The 22,183-nt window shown below is 36.2% G+C and overlaps 1 protein-coding gene across 19 annotated transcripts in view; it reads right to left on the bottom strand.

Moving 5' to 3' along the window:
* CNTRL (centriolin) overlaps window positions 1-22,183 on the bottom strand; it is a 104,388-nt gene that overhangs the window by 66,171 nt on the left and 16,034 nt on the right. For all 19 annotated transcript variants that reach the window (XM_063636033.1, XM_063636039.1, XM_063636043.1 and 16 more), the window contains 4 exons: window positions 17,490-17,620; window positions 15,902-16,043; window positions 13,891-14,077; window positions 4,450-4,643 (listed from right to left, as the gene is read on the bottom strand). In XM_063636033.1, the coding sequence (XP_063492103.1) occupies window positions 4,450-4,643; window positions 13,891-14,077; window positions 15,902-16,043; window positions 17,490-17,620 (654 nt within the window). The remainder of the gene's footprint in view (window positions 1-4,449; window positions 4,644-13,890; window positions 14,078-15,901; window positions 16,044-17,489; window positions 17,621-22,183) is intronic.

The following is a 22,183-nucleotide window of genomic DNA, read 5'->3' on the forward strand; positions in this document are numbered from 1 at the left end:
TTTGTATCAATTATTTTTGTGTAACTGGCCTAATAAATACCTGCTTCCTGATTTTCCAATAATTAGCACTAATTTCTTAAACTGACTTTCCGACTTTAAGAATAGTTTCAAATGATAAGGGAAAATGATAACTGACATTAACTGCAGAGAAATAAAGAGGAATGAGAAGGATGAAAATAAGAGCTTGGTTTTAAGTGTCATACTGTTGTTGCTGTAGTATTAAGTGTTCAGAATATTATTCTTTGTAATAAAGAATAAGGGATGTGAATAAGCTCAACCAGATCCAAATATGTAATATTCAATTTTAATAAAGTAATTCTACTATAACTTTTTATTCTTAGAAGTTTTTGGAGCTTGGAGAAGACAAATGATCCAATCTAATTCTCTGAATTTATAAATACAGAAATTAAGTCTCAGATTGGTGAACTGACTTGTCAAAAGTTACATATTAGATCAGTGTCAGAAACTAAATATTTTATTAACTAACTACTAGTACTAGCTCCTTTCTACTAAACCAAACTTTGAGTTTATTTCAAAGATCCACTAAGTGATTTTTGTCTTTTGGCCAACATCTGATGGTAGATATCAAAGAAAAAACATGCAGAAAATGTTCATTGATATAAAAATGCAAGCAGAAGAGAATAAAACGTAAACAAACACAAACATTTTACAAGGCCCAGGAAATCAAAGTCGTGCATGATTTAGCTCACAGTCACCTCCTGATTATCCATCAAAATGGAAGTAATAGCCTAGATAATGGGTAACATTGAGCCAAATACTCAATGTGTGCCAGACAGTGTGCTAAGCATTTTACATAGGTTATTGCACTAAATCTTCACAACCACCCAATAAGATGACAAAAGCTGCACAGAGAAGTTAAATAACTTGCCCAATTTCACAGCTGATAGTGGAAGAGACAGAATTCAATTCCAAGTCTCCTGATTTCAAATCCAGCACTGCCTATTCTTCCATGCTGCCTTTGATGTACTGCTGCAGGGTGTCCAGCACATTACCCACGTTGATATTTTCACTGAATGCTCATAAGTCTCCGAGTCTCAAGAAAGAAACTCACAATCAACACTGTCAACTAATCTTGGGTTCTCTCCTCAAAACTCATTGGCAATAGTGGCAAACAACAGGCAAATGTGACTGGAATCACAGAGAATACATGAACTGGTCTCTGCAGGCAAATAATAATAAATAGGCTGTGCATTTTCAAAGTACTTTTCTGCCTTTTATAAGCCCCAGGCTTAGCATATTGTAAGCACTCAGTAAATGTCTGTTGAAGAAATGCATGAATAAAAGCAAAATAGAAGTCAAATGAACTGGAAAGTAGGCTAGCCACAGTATTAGCTTTGGATAATCAAGACTTGACTGCAGGTAACATATTTACCAATCAGAAAAATAATTATTTCCCCCACATTCAAATTTTCTGTCCTATATAAACATCCATTAAAAAAAAAATACACACGCAAACAACCACATTTCCCAAGAAGACAAGCCAGTTTCAAAACTTAAAATGTAAGCAAGCATATTAATGCAAGTTATCATGCAAACCCTGAAAAACACAGTGTACAGTTCAGGCCTGGAAGAACTACCTTTAAGGAAGAATAAAGAATCAGCAGAAAAGGGCCTGCAAGAAATCAAGACAAGGGCTAAAAGAAGAAGCAAACAGATACCGTCACCTGGAGAGTTAAACTGTAATAATACAAGTTGCTCTTTACTGACAACTTACCATAGGAAGACATGGCTTTTAGTATTGGCATTACTCTTTCTTACATGGACATATTTTATTGTCATTCTGAGTTATAGATTTACTACCTTCCATTACTTAGCTTGATTCATTTCAAATTATTTTCATTATTACCTCATTAAATCCTCACAATTCTGTGAGGCTAGCAGGACAGGTAAATAATACTCATTTTAAATATAACTAAACTGAAGCACAGGAATTAAATAATTTGCAAAAGGACAAAGAGTAAATTTGGTTAATATTTGTTGGTGGCAGGACAGGATACTACGGTTTAAATGGCCACCAGAAGACTTACTTCAGTGCTACTTTTCTTTTATACATTAATTGGCCTAATGCACAAGCAATTACTTTTTTAAACTGGAAAACTTCACATAATCACAGATGATATTATCATTAGATATTCTGCAAAAGATAATAAAAATGTTTTTCAAATATAAGCTCTTAGAATAAGACCCAGAATTATTTTAGGCATCTAATAGTCCTTGGGACTAACAGAATAGGCAAAACCAATATGAACTGGCAATTTAAAGAAGAAATGCAAAATAGCCAATAAATATATATGCAATACACAACTGTCCAACAACTATAAAAATTCAAAATTAAAACAAGATTCCATTTTTTTCTACCATATGTACAAATTCGAAATAATAGTACCCAGTTGGAAATTGGGTATTTTCTTCCCTTCTGAAATGTAAATTGGTTAGAAGCTTTTTGAAGTGTGCATTAACATTTATCAAAATTTTAAATGCAAATTACATGGTATGGTTTATGCTAAAGAAATACTAGTATGGGCCGGGCGCGGTGGCTCACGCTTGTAATCCCAGCACTTTGGGAGGCCGAGGCGGGCGGATCACGAGATCAGGAGATCGAGACCACGGTGAAATCCCGTCTCTACTAAAACTACAAAAAAATTAGCCGGGCGTGGTGGCGGGCGCCTGTAGTCCCAGCTACTCGGAGAGGCTGAGGCAGGAGAATGGCGTGAACCCGGGAGGCGGAGCTTGCAGTGAGCCGAGATTGAGCCACTGCACTCCAGCCTGGGCGACAGCGGGACTCCGTCTCAAAAAAAAAAAAAAAGAAATACTAGTATGAATGCATAAGGTATATATAGACACACACACACACAGATTTTCTCTGTAGTACCGTCTCCAATAGCAAAAAATGTGAAAGCAACCTTAATATCCATCAACAGGAATAGGATAACTAAATTATGAAGAATACGTTTAATGGAACACAACATAGACTTTAAAAAGAGTAAGAAGGCTTTATACATGCATGTACATATATTTTTTAACTTGGAGAGTTGTCCATGTATGCTGTTTTGTGAAAGTTAAGATGCTGAATAATAATATACAGTTGACTCTCCATATCTGTGAGTTCTGCATCTGTGGATTCAACCAACCACAGATTAAAAATATTTTTTTAAAAGGATGGTTGCATGTGTATTGAACATGTACAGATATTTTTTCTTAATTATTATTCCCTAAACAATATTTATTAGCATTGACAATGTCTTAGGTATTATAAGTAATCTAGCAATGATTTTAAAGTATACTAGAGGATGTACGAAGGTCACTTGCAAATACTACACCATTTTACATAAAGGACTTGAGCATCCATGGATTTTGGTATCCATGGGGGTGTCCTGGAACCAATTCCCCACAGATACAGAGGAATGACTGTATACAGTAACATTCCTTTTTTTATTACAAAAATATTCAAAGGTATAACATGCTTAATTATATATACATTATGTAATTACATGTATACTGTATAAGAAGCATGGAAAACAAAACATTAATATCTGGAGAATGGGGTAGGGAAGAGTGGACTTTCATTCCTGCTAAATACAGCTGTGTTGTCTAAATTTGTTACAATGAACATACATTAATTTTGTATATAAATGTGTTTTTATTTTATTTTTATTTTTGTAGAGACAGGGTCTCATTATGTTGCCCAGGCTGATGCTGAATTCCTGACCTCAAGTGATCCTTCCACCTCAGCATCCCAAAGTGTTGGGATTAAAGGCATGAGCGATGGCACCTGGCATAAACATGTTTTCAAATGGTTAATGATAAAAATAACAATGACACAGAGAAGAGCACAGTCTGACTTCTAACAAAAACAGGTATAGAAAAAAAAGCAAAAACTTCTGACAGTTTACAAAACATTTATTCACAGCACAAACATATCAATAACATTATAAATAAGCAAAAGAGAAAACTAGGCAACTACAGTTCATAGTTTTGGGATAGTGGAAAGTCTTAAGGACTGACATTTTGCCAAGGTTTTCAATGGGCTGACTAATGTGCACCAGGGAATCAGCATAAAGATATTATAAAGTTATTTTATCTTAGTAATAAAAGATGTCCAAAAAGACCTATAACTCACAAAACTTTGGATAATTTTGCCAGATCGCCTTCTAAATGTTTTTGCCAATGAACAGCGTCACCTACAATGTTGTTTTTAAAAAATACAAATGTCTAGGAGTACATAATGCAGCCCAAGATGGCATTAGTCTTTTGGGAAGCCATATCATCTAGTACACAGTCAACTACAATTCATAAGCCTTTCCACATATTTCTGTTAAACCACATCTTCCCCATTATATGGTCAGGAAGCTGTAATTTTAGACCCAAGGGCAAAGAATTATCTGTCTTAAGAGAATACAGCCAAAGCAATGTAAAATATGAACTTACCAATTCATTTTTTGTGTTTAAGTCACTCTTGAGTTCCTCACAGCTCTGTTTCTGTAACATGGCCTCCTCTTTTAATGATTTATTCAATTTATCTTGATTTTTAATTTCCTCAAGGAACCTTGTTTGTTTGCTCTTAAGCTCTTCAGTTTCTATCATCTTTTTTTCTAGGTCTCTTTCCAGTCTTTCTACCTCTTCTGCCAATGAAAATTTAATAGTTTATTTATCATTATATTTCTTATTTTTAAAAAGGTAAGAATATTTCTCAAACAATAGTGAAAAAAGTCTAAAAATATTGTAAATACAATTCTACTTTTAAAATTAGCCACCATGGTTTTGGAAAAAAGACTATCCTGATCTTGAAACTGAGGCAAGAAGGCATCATTTCAATGACATTTTTAAAAGATAATACTTCACTTCCAAGTATTTAATCCAATTAGTGTGCTGATAAATGAGTTTTTTTCTAGGTGACCTTTGAAAAACATGCAATATTTTATCAGACATTAGTAATTACATTTAAAAGGATGCGGCAAACATGTTTGCAAAATTCTGTATTATCTTAAAATCCTTCAATGGCTTCCTGTTACTCTTAGGATAAGATCCAAAAGGCCTGCGAAAAGCTGATAAAGCTCTTCATAATTTGGACTCAACCTTCCTCTTCTGCCTCATCTTCAAGCATACTCTATTGCACCTTTCTTAAAGTGATCCCATTTCTTCAGATTTGTGATGCCTCTTCTCACCTATAGGCTTTTATTCACACACTTTCCCTAGAACTGTCTTCCTCTACCTCCTACTGGGCTATTTTGCATCCTCCAGGTCTTAAGTTTTAAAAAAAATTTTGGGAAGCCTGCCCAGGCCCTATCCTGTCACCAGGTTAGATGATTCTGAGGTATACTCCCATGCTACCCTGAAATTCTGCTTGGCCCTTGTCACACAGGGAGTAGTAAAATGTGATCAAATAGCTTTGCTGTCTGCGTTCCCCTACTAAAGCATCACAAAAGCAGAAACTACATCTATCTGGCTCACCTAGACTAGATCCTAAGAGCCTAGCACATTAAAGTCTCCTAATTAATATCTGAAGGCATGAAGGAACCATAAGTAGTCTAACCATTTTGCCCAAAAGTTATCTAGATGACTTTCCTTTGCATTATTAATATTTTTAATGATTCCAAAACATAACTTCAGAATAACAAATGTTGAGTTAGGGAGATTCCAAACTAATAAAAACTTGCCACGTTTCTCAATTATTGGATCAAACCATATGAAATTGCCATTTTTGGAGGTCAAAACAGACTAAAACTAATTTCAAATGAACAGACAGGCTCATTTCCCAACACTCTAAATTGGCTATTTCATACCTTCCTCTTTCTTCTCAAACTTCCCATACACCTTCTTCTATTTTCTCTCTCACCTGATTATCTCATCTTTAATTAAGAAAACGACCCCATCAATAAGAACTCCCTATTTTCCCACCACCACAGCAACAAAACTACCCACACCTGCACGTATCTTTGCTCCTTTCTGAAGGAGAAAGTGTCACTCTTACCAAGGGATGATTTTTCCTTTTTTTCTCTAATCTCATTCTCATGTCTTCTCAAGAACCAAAAGAATTGAGCCATGTCTTGTTTCTCCACTCTGCTTTTAGGTTTTTTTTTTTTTGGACGGAGTCTCGCTGTGTCACCCAGGCTGAAGTGGAGTGGGATGACCTCAGCTCACTGCAGCCTCTGTCTACCAGGTTCAAGTGATTCTCTTCTCTCAGCCTCCCAAGTAGCTGAGATTACAGGCGCCCCCAAACCACACCCAGCTAATTTTTGTATTTTTAGTAGAGATGGGGTTTTGCCACGTTAGCCAGGCTGGTCTCAAACTCCTGACCTCAAGTGATCCACCTGCCTCGGCCTCCCAAAGTGCTGGGATTACAGGTGTGAATCACTATACCCGGCCTCCACTCCACTTTTGAATATTCTGTTCATTTTTTTTTCATTTTCTGGCTTTGAGGTTTACTGCATTTGTTGTTTCTGCCCATTTCCTGGTCTGGAAGCCACTGGTGAATTTTTCAGTTTTAATTTTTGATCTTTTTAAAAAAATTATTTATTAAGTACTAGAAGAGACATTGTGGGAGAAAATTTCAAATCTCCAGCCAAATATCTCTCTCCTATTCACTCTCCAAGCCATTATAACCTAGCATCTGTCCCCACTATTCCTTAACTACTCCTGTCAAGATCTTATCACCTCTTGCCAATCTAAAGCACTTCTCTTCTTCTCACTTCATATCTCAGCAACATTCAACAGAGTTGACCACTTCCTCTCTTGAAAACTTCTCTGGGCTATTTCCCACTATTTCCTGGTTTTCTCCTGCCTTGCTGGCCTCTCTTTCTCAGCTTCCTTAGCAGACTGCTTCTCTTCCTTCTCCCAACCACTGCCTGAGTGAGCTGATTTCCATGCAATTTAATGTCATTTTTATGCTGATGTGACTCAGCATAAAATGTATATGGCTAGTCCAGATCTCTTTAAACTCCAGACTCACATTTCTGACTCTATGACACCTCCACTTAGTTGTCTCACAGACATTTCAAACTGAATATGTCCTAAACAAAACTCTGAATTCTTCATTTTTATAAATCGTATCTCCATCTAGCCACTTATTTACTTGAGCCAGAAGCCTGGGAATTATCCAATCCATTAGAAAATGCTGCTGCTTCTACCTTCAAAACTGATCCATGTCTTTCATTTCCACATCCAGCATGTTAACTACAGGCCATCAACATTTCCAACCTGGATCACTCCTATCCAAGTGTTAACCAGGGCTGACTCTGCTTAGATTTCAAGATCTTGTGAATGTATTCAGATGGTATGGCATAGACTCCAGCCTAGATTGCTACACTAGCCTCCTAACAGGTATCTTCATCTCCACTTTCCCTGCTCCAAATCATTCTCTACTATGTATCAAAAATGATGTCCTATCGCTGCTTTTTAAAAAATTGTCAATGGCAGCCAGGCACGGTGGCTCACGCCTGTAATCCCAGAACTTCGGGAGGCCGAGGCAGGTGGATCCCCTGAGGTGGGGAGTTCGAGACCAGCCTGACCCCGTCAGAGAAATCAGAGAAACCCCATCTCTACTAAAAATATAAAATTAGCCTGATGTGGTGGTGCACACCTGTAATCCCAGCTACTTGGGAGGCTGAGGCAGGAGAATCGCTTGAACCTGGGAGGCGGAGGTTGCGGTGAGCTGAGATCGCACCATTGCACTCCAGCCTGGGCAACAAGAGCGAAACGCTGTCTCAAAAAAAAAAAAAAAAAAAAAATTGTCAATAACTTTCCAATGCACCTGAAATAAAATCAAAATTCCAAGGCCCTGTGCCATCTCATACCTACCTATGTCTACACACTTTTAATTGAGCTGTCCTCCAGTCTATCTGATTTTCTTTTTCTTTTTTTCTTTGGATAGTTTTATTTTTATTTATTTTTACTTTATTTTATTATACTTTAAGTTCTAGGGTACGTGTGCACAATGTGCAGGTTTGTTACATATGTATACATGTGCCATGTTGCTGTGCTGCACCCATTACATTAGGTCTTTCTCCTAATGCTATCCCTCCCCCCTAGCCCCACCCCATGACAGGCCCCGGTGTGTGGTGTTCCCCACCCCGTGTCCAAGTGTTCTCATTGTTCAGTTCCCACCTATGAGTGAGAACATGCGGTGTTTGGTTTTCTGTCCTTGTGATAGTTTGCTCAGAATGATGGTTTCCAGCTTCACCCATGTCCCTACAAAGGACACGAACTCATCATTTTTTATGGCTGCATAGTATTCCATGGTGTATATGTGCCACATTTTCTTAATCCAGTCTATCGTTGATGGACATTTGGGTTGGTTCCAAGTCTTTGCTATTGTGAATAGTGCTGCAATAAACATAACGTGTGCATGTGTCTTTATAGCAGCATGATTTATAATCCTTTGGGTATATACCCAGTAATGGGGTGGCTGGATCAAATGGTATTTCTAGTTCTAGATCCTTGAGGAATCACACACTGTCTTCCACAATGGTTGAACTAGTTTACAGTCCCCCCAACAGTGTAAAAGCGTTCCTATTTCTCCACATCCTCTCAGCACCTGTTGTTTCCTGACTTTTTAATGATGGCCATTCTAACTGGTGTGAGATGGTATCTCATTGTGGTTTTGATTTGCATTTCTCTGATGGCCAGTGATGATGAGCATTCTTTCACGTGTCTGTGGGCTGCATAAATGTCTTCTTTTGAGAAATGTCTATTCATATCCTTTGCCCACTTTTTGATGGGGGTGTTCTTTTCTTGTAAATTTGTTTAAGTTCTTTGTAGATTCTGGATATTAGCCCTTTGTCAGATGGGTAGAGTGCAAAAACTTTCTCCCATTCTGTAGGTTGCCTGTTCACTCTGATGGTAGTTTCTTTTGCTGTGCAGAAGCTCTTTAGTTTAATTAGATCCCATTTGTCAATTTTGGCTTTTGTTGCCATTGCTTTTGGTGTTTCAGACATGAAGTCCTTGCCCATGCCTATGTCCTGAATGGTATTGCCTAGGTTTTCTTCTAGGGTTTTTATGGTTTTAGGTCTGACATTTAAGTCTTTAATCTATCCTGAATTAATTTTTGTATAAGGTGTAAGGAAGAGATCCAGTTTCAGCTTTCTACATATGGCTAGCCAGTTTTCCCATCACCATTTATTAAATAGGGAATCCCTTCCCCGTTTCTTGTTTTTGTCAGGTTTGTCAAAGATCAGATGGTTATAGATGTGTAGTATTATTTCTGAGGGCTCTGTTTTGTTCCATTGATCTATATCTCTGTTTTGGTACCAGTACCATGCTGTTTTGGTTACTGTAGCCTTGTAGTATAGTTTGAAGTCAGGTAGTGTGATGCCTCCAGCTTTGTTCTTTTTGCTTAAGATTGTCTTGGCAATGCAGGCTCTTTTTTGGTTCCATATGAACTTTAAAGTAGTTTTATCCAATTCCGTGAAGAAAGACACTGGTAGCTTGATGGGGATGGCATTGAATCTATAAATTACCTTGGGCAGTATGGCCATTTTCATGATATTGATTCTTCCTATCCATGAGCATGGAATGTTCTTCCATTTGTTTGTGTCCTCTTTTATTTCATTGAGCAGTGGTTTGTAATTCTCCTTGAAGAGGTCCTTCACATCCCTTTTAAGCTGGATTCCTAGGTATTTTATTCTCTTTGAAGCAATTGTGAATGGGAGTTCACTCATGATTTGGCTGTTTGTCTATTATTGGTGTATAGGAATGCTTGTGATTTTTGCATGTTGATTTTGTATCCTGAGAGTTTGCTGAAGTTGCATATCAGCTTAAGGAGATTTTGGACTGAGACAATGGGGTTTTCTAAATATACATGTCATCTGCAAACAGGGACAATTTGACTTCCTCTTTTCCTAATTGAATACCCTTTATTACTTACTCCTGCCTGATTGCCCTGGCCAGAATTTCCAACACTACGTTGAACAGGTGTGGTGAGAGAGGGCATCCCTGTCTTGTGCCAGTTTTCAAAGGGAATGCTTCCAGTTTTTGCCCATTCAGTATGATATTGGCTGTGGGTTTGTCATAAATAGCTCTTATTATTTTGAGATACATCCCATCAATATCTAATTTATTGAGAGTTTTTAGCATGAAGGGCTGTTGAATTTTGTCAAAGGCCTTTTCTGCACCTATTGAGATAATCATATGGTTTTTGTCTTTGGTTCTGTTTATATGATGGATTACATTTATTGATTTGTGTATGTTGAACCAGCCTTGCATCCCAGGGATGAAGCCCACTTGATCATGGTGGATAAGCTTTTTAATGTGCTGCTGGATTCGGCTTGCCAGTATTTTATTGAGGATTTTTGCATCGATATTCATCAGGGATATTGGTCTAAAGTTCTCTTTTTTTGTGTCTCTGCCAGGCTTTGGTGTCAGGATGATGCTGGCCTCATAAAATGAGTTACAGAGGATTCCCTCTTTTTCTATTCATTGGAAGAGTTTCAGAAGGAATGGTACTAGCTCCTCTTTGTACCTCTGGTAGAATTTGGCTGTGAATCCATCTGGTCCTGGACTGTTTTTGGTTGGCAGGCTCTTAATTATTGCATCAATTTCAGAGCCTGTTATTGGTCTACTCAGCGATTCAACTTCTTCCTGGTTTATTCTTGGGAGGGTGTATGTGTCCAGGAATTTATCCATTTCTTCCAGATTTTCTAGTTTATTTGCGTAGAGGTGTTTACAGTATTGTCTGATGGTAGTTTGTATCTCTGTGGGATTGGTGGTGATATCCCCTTTATCATTTTTTATTGTGTCTATTTGATTCTTCTCTCTTTTCTTCTTTATTAGTCTTGCTAGTGGTCTATCTATTTTGTTGATCTTTTCAAAAAAACCAGCTCCTGGATTCATTGATTTTTTTGAAGGGTTTTTTGTGTCTCTATCTCCTTCAGTTTTGCTCTGATTTTAGTTGTTTCTTGCCTTCTGCTAGCTTTTGAATGTGTTTGCTCTTGCTTCTCTAGTTCTTTTAATTGTGATGTTAGGGTGTCAATTTTAGATCTTTCCTGCTTTCTCTTGTGGGCATTTAGTGCTATACATTTCCCTCTACACACTGCTTTAAATGTGTCCTAGAGATTCTGGTACGTTGTGTCTTTGTTCTCATTGGTTTCAAAGAACATCTTTATTTCTGCCTTCATTTCGTTAAGTACCCAGTAGTCATTCAGGAGCAGGTTGTTCAGTTTCCATGTAGTTGAGCGGTTTTGAGTGAGTTTCCTAATCCTGAATTCTAGTTTGATTGCACTGTGGTCTGCGAGACAGTTTGTTATAATTTCTGTTCTTTTACATTTGCTGAGGAGTGCTTTACTTCCAACTATGTGGTCAGTTTTGGAATAAGTGTGATGTGGTTCTGAGAAGAATGTATGTTCTTTTGATTTGGGGTGGAGAGTTCTGTATCAGGTCTGCTTGGTGCAGAGCTGAGTTCAATTCCTGGATATCCTTGCTAACTTTCTCTCTCGTGGATCTAACATTGACAGTGGGGTGTTAAAGTCTCCCATTATTATTTTGTGGGAGTGTAAGTCTCTGTGTAGGTCTCTAAGGACTTGCTTTATGAATCTGGGTTCTCCTGTATTGGGTGCATATATATTTAGGATAGTTAGCTCTTCTTGTTGAATTGATCCCTTTACCATTATGTAATGGCCTTCTTTGTCTCTTCTGATCTTTGTTGGTTTAAAGTCTGTTTTACCAGAGACTAGGAATGCAACCCCTGCCTTTTTTTGCTTTCCATTTGCTTGATAGATCTTCCTCCATCCCTTTATTTTGAGCCTATGTGTGTCTCTGCACGTGAGATGGGTCTCCTGAATACAGCACATGGATGGGTCTTGACTCTTTATCCAATTTGCCAGTCTGTGTCTTTTCATTGGGGGCATTTAGCCCATTTACATTTAAGGTTAATATTGTTATGTGTGAATTTGGTCCTGTCATTATGATGTTAGCTGGTTATTTTGCTCGTTACTTGATGCAGTTTCTTCCTTGCATCAATGGTCTTTACAATTTGGCATGTTTTTGCAGTGGCTGGTACCGGTTGTTCCTTTCCATGTTTAGTGCTTCCTTCAGGAGCTCTTGTACGGCAGGCCTGGTGGTGACAAAATCTCTCAGCATTTGCTTGTCTGTAAAGGATTTTATTTCTCCTTCACTTATGAAGCTTAGTTTGGCTGGATATGAAATTCTGGGTTGAAAATTATTTTATTTAAGAATGTTGAATATTGGCCCCTACTCTTTTCTGGCTTGTAGAGTTTCTGAGAGATCTGCTGTTAGTCTGCTGGGCTTCCCTTGTGGATAACCCAACCTTTCTCTCTGCCTGCCCTTAACATTTTTTCCTTCATTTCAACTTTGGTGAATCTGACAATTATGTGTCTTGGAGTTGCTCTTCTTGAGGAGTGTCTTTGTGGCGTTCTCTGTATTTCCTGAATTTGAATGTTGGCCTGCCTTGCTCGGTTGGGGAAGTTCTCCTGGATAATATCCTGAAGAGTGTTTTCCAACTTGGTTCCATTCTCCCTGTCACTTTCAGGTACACCATTCCATCGTAGATTTGGTCTTTTCACATAGTCCCGTATTTCTCAGAGGCTTTGTTCATTTATTTTTACTCTTTTTTTCTCTAAACTTCTCTTCTGGCTTCATTTCATTCACTTGATCTTCAGTCACTGATACTCTTTCTTCCAGTTGATCGAATTGGCTACTGAGGCTTGTGCATGCGTCACATAGTTCTCACGCCATGGTTTTCAGCTCCATCGGGTCATTTAAGGTTTTCTCTATGCTGTTTATTCTAGTTAGACATTCGTGCAATCTTTTTTCAAGGTTTTTACCTTTTTTGCGATGGGTTCAAACATCCTCCTTTAGCTCAGAGAAGTTTGTTGTTACCAATCTTCGGAAGCCTTCTTCTTTCAACTCGTCAAAGTCATTCTCCATCCAGCTTTGTTCCGTTGCTGGCGAGGAGCTGCGTTCCTTTGAAGGAGAAGAGGCGCTCCGATTTTTAGAATTTTCAGCTTTTCTGCTCTGATTTCTCTCCATCTTTGTGGTTTTATCTACCTTTGGTCTTTGATGATGGTGACGTACAGATGGGGTTTTGGTGTGGATATCCTTTCTGTTTGTTAGTTTTCCTTCTAACAGTCAGGACCCTGAGCTGCAGGTCTGTTGAAGTTTGCTGGAGGTCCACTCCAGACACTGTTTGCCTGGGTATCACCAGCGGAGGCTGCAGAACCGCAAATATTGCAGAATGGCAAATGTTGCTGCCTGATTGTTCCTCTGGAACCTTCGTCTCAGAGGGGCACCCAGCTGTATGAGGTATTAGCCAGCCCCTACTGGGAGATGCCTCCCAGTTAGGCTACTTGGGGGTCAGGGACCCACTTGAGGAGGCAGTCTGTCCATTCTCAGATCTCAAACTCCATGCTGGGAGAACCACTACTCTCTTCAAAGCTGTCAGTCAGGGACGTTTAACTCTGATTTTCTTTCACTTCCTTAAACTCACAGGGTCTTTTGAGCCTCGAAGAAGAAGCTGCTCCCTCCCCTTAATGCCATTCTTCACATGGCTAACCCTCTTCTCTTTGCTTTCGAGTTAAATGTCACTCCCTCAGAGAGCCATTCCTCTATGCCACAAAGAGGGTCCCCCTGTTACTTGATCTGTTGTTTTTTTTTTTTTTTTTTGTCTCTCTTCTCTGCCAAAACATAAGCTGCATGGACGCCAGCACCATATGTCTTCCTTCCCATTGTATCCTTAGTGCCAAATCCAGTTGCCTGGTGCACAGTACCCACTCAGTAAATATTTGTCGAATTGATTTATGCTGCCATTTCCCATGTACATTTTAATAGCATTATAAAGTTCATAATACATATTTCTAGATAACTTCTGAAAATAAATTTCTCCCTCACCCAAATGTATTTTTTTAAATTTGATCTTACCTAAACTGAATCTCTCAAAAGCCTCCTGTCTATCCTGAGTGGTTACTGGCTGACCTTCCAAACTTTCCAGTGAACGGAGGTGGAAAATGGTAAACTGGAGGTAATGAGGAAGGGTCACAACTGGATTTTCAACTACGATCAGAGAAATCAAATCTTGAAGCGGTTTCAACTTGCTTATATCTTGGAGCTGAAATGATATAACAATAGTATTGGTATAATTTAATTTAAAAATCATAACATACTTAAAGGAAGTTACAAGTCAAGGAAATTTAACATGGCAAGGAATCTATTCATGAAACTAATTACCCAAAAGTAGTGGTGTCAGGAAAGGGAGTGTATGAGTATTTAAAGTGTATTTGGGCAATATTAGGCATTTTCCATACACTATTTCATTTGTGACTCCTCACAACAACTTATCATGTAAGTATCAACTTAATTTTACAGATGAAGAAACTCAGCATCAAAGAAGTTAGGTGACTTGCCCAAAGTTCAAAGCCTTGTAAGTGAATGAAACAGGATTTGAATTCAAGTTTGTGTAACTCTCAACTTTGTCTTTTCGTTATACTGATTCAACAAATCAAAAAAAGAATGGTTATAAAAAATATTTTGGTAAATCTTCAGATAACTGTGCTATAATTGATAGTTTATTCAGATAGTTTATTCTCAACCTAAAAAGGCTGAGAAACAGTACTCCAAATAGCTAGTACAAATAAATCTTCTCTCCCAAGTGAATGTGCAGCACTCTTCATAATGCCAATGTCAAATATCAACGGGGTGAGGACATCATACAAAATTAGAAATAAATATTTATTGATTTTCCTATTGCACAGCTAACACTAAGTTGACACTATCTAAGGATCAACTACTTCAGGAATATTTATGGCAAATTTTAGATCTATGGCTACCTCTTCCCATCATCCCATAGTGTCAACAGCCCCAAAGTGATGCTGTACGACATGGGGTTGGGCTTGGGCTCTGAGGCTCTTGGACTGTTACAGGATGAAATTAGAAAGCATAGGTATGTTTAACAACACAGCATTAAATGAATATTGCTTATTATTATTGGCCTCCACTGGTGAAGGCTTAAAGAATATAGCTTTAGACTTATTCAGTGTTTTAAAGTTTTTTTAAAGCATTTTCACATCTATCATTTCATCTGAGCCCCCATAATACCCCTGTAAAGGAGGCAGTATAGGGATTATTTTCCCCAAACAGTGATTTTAGGGGGATTAAAGAATTCTCCAAGGTCATGGAAGGCAATTCTATAGAGGCCCATCTTTGAAGTCACATCTTTCATTTTCTATTCTACAACTGATGTTCATTAAATTATAGCACAATTTTCCCAATTTTAATACAAATTTAAATAAATTAACATATTTACTAAGCAAATGCTTAGTAAATACCTAGCTGTGAATAAATACCATAAGAAATTCATAAACTATATTCCAGAGAAAAATATACAACATCATCCAAATATGTAAATCATGATAACAAAGTTGCTCTATTATAAAAAGCTAGTGATCAACCTCCTATAACACCTAACATCATAATCAAAATAAACTGGTAAATTTGAAATTACAAGTTAATACTGTCAAAAAAAAAAAAAACTCAGAACTTTCTTCTAGGCATTCAGTGATCTGGATTCTGGCACAAAATATGATTCTGGATAAGGGACTTAACCTGTCCTATACCTCACTTGTTACTACCTAACTCATAGTGTTATAAAAATAATCCTTGTACTACCTTCTTAACAAGAATGTTATGAGGCTTACATGAAATGATAAATGTAAAAATGCTAAGAGGTCAACTCTCGGTTACTATGGAACCCATGCAACATGAGGACTGCTTGTATTTAATTAATCTAGAAAATCATGGGCTATGTCTGAATCTAGTGTTTAGTCCAAGGAACAAAATCTTTAAAAGAAGAAATCCCATTTTTAAAAAACTTAGATATTTTTAATCTTTTATTTTTTAACAAGTATAAAAATTCCTGCTATTTTGAATAACTTACCGATGATATCTTGTTGCCTTTCAAATTGAGGACTCGCAAAGATTTTAACTTCTTCCCTAACCATACTGGAATATGCTCAATTTCATTTCCTGCAAGGTTAAGCTTTTGCAGATTACACATATTTTCTATGCCTTCAATTTTGCTGGAAAGCAAAGGATAAAATAAAATTTAGTAAGTACAATTACAGAGTCTCTCCATTGTATTTTTAGAATAAACAGCCTTAGCTCCACGTTAGATTACTTTTCATAATGATAATTTATCCCACTCTTTTCATAAATGAGAACAAAGAAAAGTGGCTAAAGCCAAATTTACCAGAACAGCTAAACTGCCAACCTTTTATTACTATGCCCAGGAATCCTATCAATCTTATTATTAGACTTTGCAACTCCATAACATAGAAAAGAAAAATGTGTCCATGACATTCTCACCGACTACTGTGAACAGTACTAGCAAACAGCCAGTGGAGACCTGGGAAACTCAATAGCACCCTGTGCTATCTGCTACATCCCTGTCTGGGAAACTCAATAGCACCCTGTGCTATCTGCTACATTCCTGTCCAAAAGATGTTCTTAATTACTGTCTTATCATAAAAAGATTAGCTATGCCAGCAGGATATGGGAGCCCATAGATGATACTGTATTTAGGAATATAAGTAATTTAATCAGAACTTTTAAATAAAGCATTTATCACACATATTGATGAATTCTGACTGATGAAGGTTTTTCCCAAGTCACTTCTAATTTATTTGTCAATTTAATTCTCTGGTCAATTTTCTATACTGCACAAATACTTCAAAGCCTCTATCTACACTGGGTAAATACTTCTAAGCTTCTCTACTTTCACTTTTATTTTGCTGAAAATATTTTCATCAGAATCAACTTTTTATGCAAATTTTATAATAATGGTTTGGTTCATTAATTATTTTTTTTTCATTTCAGTTTTGTCATATCAGAACTTCTGTCACTGCTAGTCATTTTCTTGGCCATCATATTTACCAAGTCTAATTTGGGGAAAAAGCATGCAGATATTAAGAATTTCAAGATTTGATTCTTGTATCATTTTGTCTATAACAAGTTTTCTATATGAAGTTTTAGCCACTGTCAGTTTTAGTATGTTTATTTCTCACAGTAATATTTATTATGAATTGGAAACAGGATTGAGAGCATATTTCTTGTAGCAATGAGCAAAGAACATCAGAATCAAAACAGATTAGAACATCTTGGGGGTCAAAATGGCAGGGTTAAAACATTCTGCTTCATGTCAACATTCTTAATGTAATAAGGTAATAAATCATAGACAATATCTGGGAAAACTTCCTATCAGAAATGAAATTAAGATATAATTTGGTGCTCAAAAATATATCTCTTTGATAACACTAGATGTTATTCTGTACTTCAGTAATGCCAAAACATAAAGACAGTTACCTACCATATGTGAAGAGATAGACATTCATTTGATCAATGAATAAAGATAAAAATATCTTCTGTTTCTGTGTCAAAGGATTCTTTCAGTAATGTGGGTAACATAAAAATACCTCTCTAACAAAGCTACCTGCAATGCTACCTAAAGAATTTGTTATATAACTCACCTGATTTTGTTATATGATAAGTTGAGTTCACGTAATTTTAACAGCTTGTCCAACTTTTCAATCTTCCCTATTAGATTATAGCTGAGATTCAGTACTTCAAGTTTAACACATTTTTCCAAATTCTCGATATACTAATTGGAAACAAATGAATAAATACTTTACACAACAGATGACTTGACATAAAGTACAATATTTACTTATGTGGATCAGGGGCTGTTTGATCAGTCATCAGAAAATAATATACCCTTACTGCTCTCCTGGACAATCCCTTGATGCAGCTCTCCTTGACTAGGAGTAATAACTCTACTCAAGCTACCAAACTCTCCTTGCCCTTCAGTGGACAACAACATTGTCTATATACTAAGAAGCTCAAGACTATCCAACAAGATTTCCCTCACTATCGTTCCCTCTACCTCAGTTTTGCTGCACCTCTCCCTCTCGTTCCCCTCCTTTCTTCCAAAAGATAGTGCTATGGTTTTAGTGTCCCCTCCAAAGCTCATGTTGAATTTAACTGCCATTGTGATAGTTCTGAGAGGCGAGACCTTTATGTGGTGATTAGTTCATGAGGGTTCTGCCCTCAGGAATGAATGAATGCCATTATCTTGGGAGTGGATTAATTATCACAGGAGTTCAGCCTCCTTTTTCTCTCTGTGTCTCACACGCTTTTGCTCTCTTGCTCTGCCTCACCATGGGATGCCTTCTACCATGTCATGACACAGCAAGAAGGCCCTCCATAGATGCAGCACCTCAATCTTGAACTTCCCAGCCTCCAGAACGGTGAGCCAAAGAAACCTTTATTCTTTATAAATTACCCAGTCTGTGGTAGTCTGTTACAGCAGGAGAAAATGGACTAAGAGACTAAGAGAGATAGCTTTCTTCTTTTTCTTTTTTTTTTCTGGGGGGCGGGGGGGTATCAAGTCTCGCTGTTGGCCAGGCTGGAGTGCAGCGGCGCAATCTTGGCTCCCTGCAACCTCTGCCTCTCAGGTTCAAGCAATTTCCTGCCTCAGCCTCCCGAGTAGCTGGGACCACAGGCACGTCCCACCTAGCCCAGTTAATTTTTTGTATTTTTAGTAGAGACGGGGTTTCACCACATTAGCCAGGATGTCTTCTTTTTCAAGTTAAATCAAGTACTTATGCTCTTGCATGATTTCACTCACCTCCTCCCCCAATGCCCTTGCAAATTCAACCTCTTTCTCCCTCCTGGATCTTCCCCTCAAGTTTAAAAGCAGTCATTTTCCAACATATATTCATTACACACTTACTACATATGAGGCATTGCACCAGGTAATGGGAATATGGCCTGAACTAGACAATTTTTCCCTGCTGCCCACAGCTTATATTCAATATGTTCAGATTTCTTCTATATAAATCACCTAGGACTAAACTTGTTTTACTATGAAGCTATCATCTTATCTTCCTTATCTACCACCAATGTTCTCACATGAATTGTCCACATTTGTTCATTCTGTCTTCCATTCATTCCTATTCTACAGGTTGACTATACCTTATCCAAAATGCTTGGGACCTAGAGTTTCAGATTTCAGATTTGTTTTGAAATATTTGCATTATACTTACTGGTTAAGCAACACAAATCAAAAAATCCAAAATCCAAAATGCTCGGGACCTAGAGTTTCAGATTTCAGATTTGTTTTGAAATATTTGCATTATACTTACTGGTTAAGCAACGCAAATCAAAAAATCCAAAACCCAAAATGCTCAAATGAGCATTTTCCTTGAGCATCAGGTCAGTGCTCAACAAGTTTTGGATTTTGGAGCATTGCAGACTTTTGTATTTGGGATGCTCAACCTGTATTGGTAAGGCAATATATCTTCTACCACATCAAATGGTTCTCTCCAAGATTATAATTCATTCACCCATTCCACAAATATTTATCGAACATGGATTATGGGCCAGGAGCTGTTCTAGGTACTGGAAACAAAGTAGTGAATAAAGAAAACAAAGTTCTTGTTCTCAGTCACAGAAACAGTCAATAAACAAATAAATATATGCCGGGCACGGTGGCTCACCTCTGTAATCCCAACACTTTGGGAAAGCCGAGGAGGGCGGATCACAAGGTCAGGAGATCGAGACCATCCTGGCCAACATGGTGAAACCCTGTCTCTACTAAAAAAAATTAGCTGGGCGTGGTAGCACGTGCCTGTAATCCCAGCTACTCAGGAGGCTAAGGCAGGAAAATCCTTTGAACCAGGGAGTAGGAGGTTGCAGTGAGCCGAGATCACGCCATTGCACTCCAGCCTGGCAAGAGAGTGAGACCCTGTCTCCAAAAAAAAATATATATATATATACATATATACTTATATATATATAAATATATATAAATATATATATAAATATATAAATATATATAAATATATATATAAATATATATATAAATATATAAATATATATATAAATATATATATAAATATATATAAATATATATATATATATAAATATATATAAATATATATATAAATATATATATAAATATATATAAATATATAAATATATAAAAATATATATAAATATATATATATAAATATATATAAATATATATAAATATATATATAAATATATATATATAAATATATATAATATATATAAATATATAAATATATATAAATATATATAAATATATATATAAATATATAAATATATATAAATATATATAAATATATATAAATATATATATAAATATATAAATATATATAAATATATATATAAATATATATAAATATATATAAATATATAAATATATAAATATATATAAATATATAAATATATAAATATATATAAATATATATAAATATATAAATATATAAATATATAAATATATATAAATATATAAATATATAAATATATAAATATATAAATATATATAAATATATATAAATATATATATAAATATATAAATATATATAAATATATATATAAATATATATATAAATATATATAAATATATATAATATATAAATATATATAAATATATATATAAATATATATAAATATATATAAATATATATATAAATATATATATAAATATATATAAATATATATAAATATATATATAAATATATATATAAATATATATATAAATATATATAAATATATATAAATATATATATATAAATATATATAAATATATATATAAATATATATATATAAATATATATAAATATATATATAAATATATATAAATATATATAAATATATATATATAAATATATAAATATATATATAAATATATATATAAATATATATAAATATATATATATATCAGTTGCATGCTCATTCTTTTAGTCAGCAAGTATTTATTTAGCACCAGGCAGTAATGCTAGAGTAGTGAACACAATGGGCAAAATCTGCCCTGTTGGTGCCTTGCATTCTGTCACAAGATGTCTTTATTTCCTTGTTAGCACTGTTTATTTTCTGAAGATCTTGTTTGCTATAAAATCTATAAAATATGTATATATATAAGCAATATGTTTGCTATAAAATCTATAAAATATGTATGTATATATTTATATTTATATATAAATATATATATTTTGCCCATTGTGTTCACTACTCTAGCGTTACTGCCTGGTGCTAAATAAATACTTGTTGACTAAAAGAATGAGAGTGTGACTGAGGAGAGGGTGACTAATTGTGATTGGGTGGTAAGAGAGGGCATCAGCCTAGATGACAGAGTGAGAGACCCTGTCTCCAAAAAAAAAAAAAAAAAAAAAAGGAGAAGACCTCACTAAGTTGAGACCTTAACAACAAGAAGCCAGCTGTATGAACATCTAGGTTGCCCAGGCTGGAGTACAATAGTGCGATCTCGGCTCACTGCAACCTCCGCCTCCCGGGTTCAAGCAATTCTCCTATCTCAGCCTTCTGAGTAGCTGGGATTACAGGCGCCCGCCACTACTGGCTAATTTTTGGTATTTTTAGTAGAGATGGGGTTTCACCATGTTGCCCAGGCTGGTCTCAAACTCCCGACCTCAGGTGATCTGCCCACCTCGGCCTACCAAAGTGCTGGGATTACAGGCGTGAGCCACTGCGCCCGGCTGCTGCTTTTAACTTATTAAAATACATCTTTCATTAAGCACAATGTTTAAGTCTTTATGCATGCTAAATCTGTCAATATTTTTCCTCTGTGGTACTAGGGTTAGTATTTGCTTAGGGGGACCTTCATCACTCTAAGATTTTAAAAATATTCTCATATACTCTAATACCTTTATAGCATTTCTGTTAGTTGGTTTTTTCATTTTGCTTTGTTTTCATTTAGTTCTTCACCCTTCTGTAATTACTCTTTGTGAATAATATGTGGTAGAAATCTAAGGTTTTTTCTTCCAATTAAAGGAATTAGGTTGTCTATTATAATGTGTTCATGTTGTATAGTTTATGAATAAAGCTGTAAACACTCTAGAGCAGGAATTAGCAAACGCTTTCTGTAAAAGGCTGATATGGTTTGGCTGTGTCCCCACCCAAATCTCATCTTGAATTCCCATGTGTTGTGGGAGGGACCCAGTGGGAGGTAACTGAATCATGGGGGCAGGTCCTTCCCCTACTGTTCTCGTGACAGTAAGTCTCACGAGATCTGATGGTTATTGTAAGGGGGAGTTTTCCTTCACAAGCTCTCTTTAGGCCTGCTGCCATCCATGTAAGATGTGACTTGCTCCTCTTTGCCTTCCACCACGATTGTGAGGCT

The sequence above is a fragment of the Symphalangus syndactylus genome, chromosome 3, assembly GCF_028878055.3.
Source record: "Symphalangus syndactylus isolate Jambi chromosome 3, NHGRI_mSymSyn1-v2.1_pri, whole genome shotgun sequence".
Lineage (NCBI taxonomy): Eukaryota > Metazoa > Chordata > Mammalia > Primates > Hylobatidae > Symphalangus > Symphalangus syndactylus.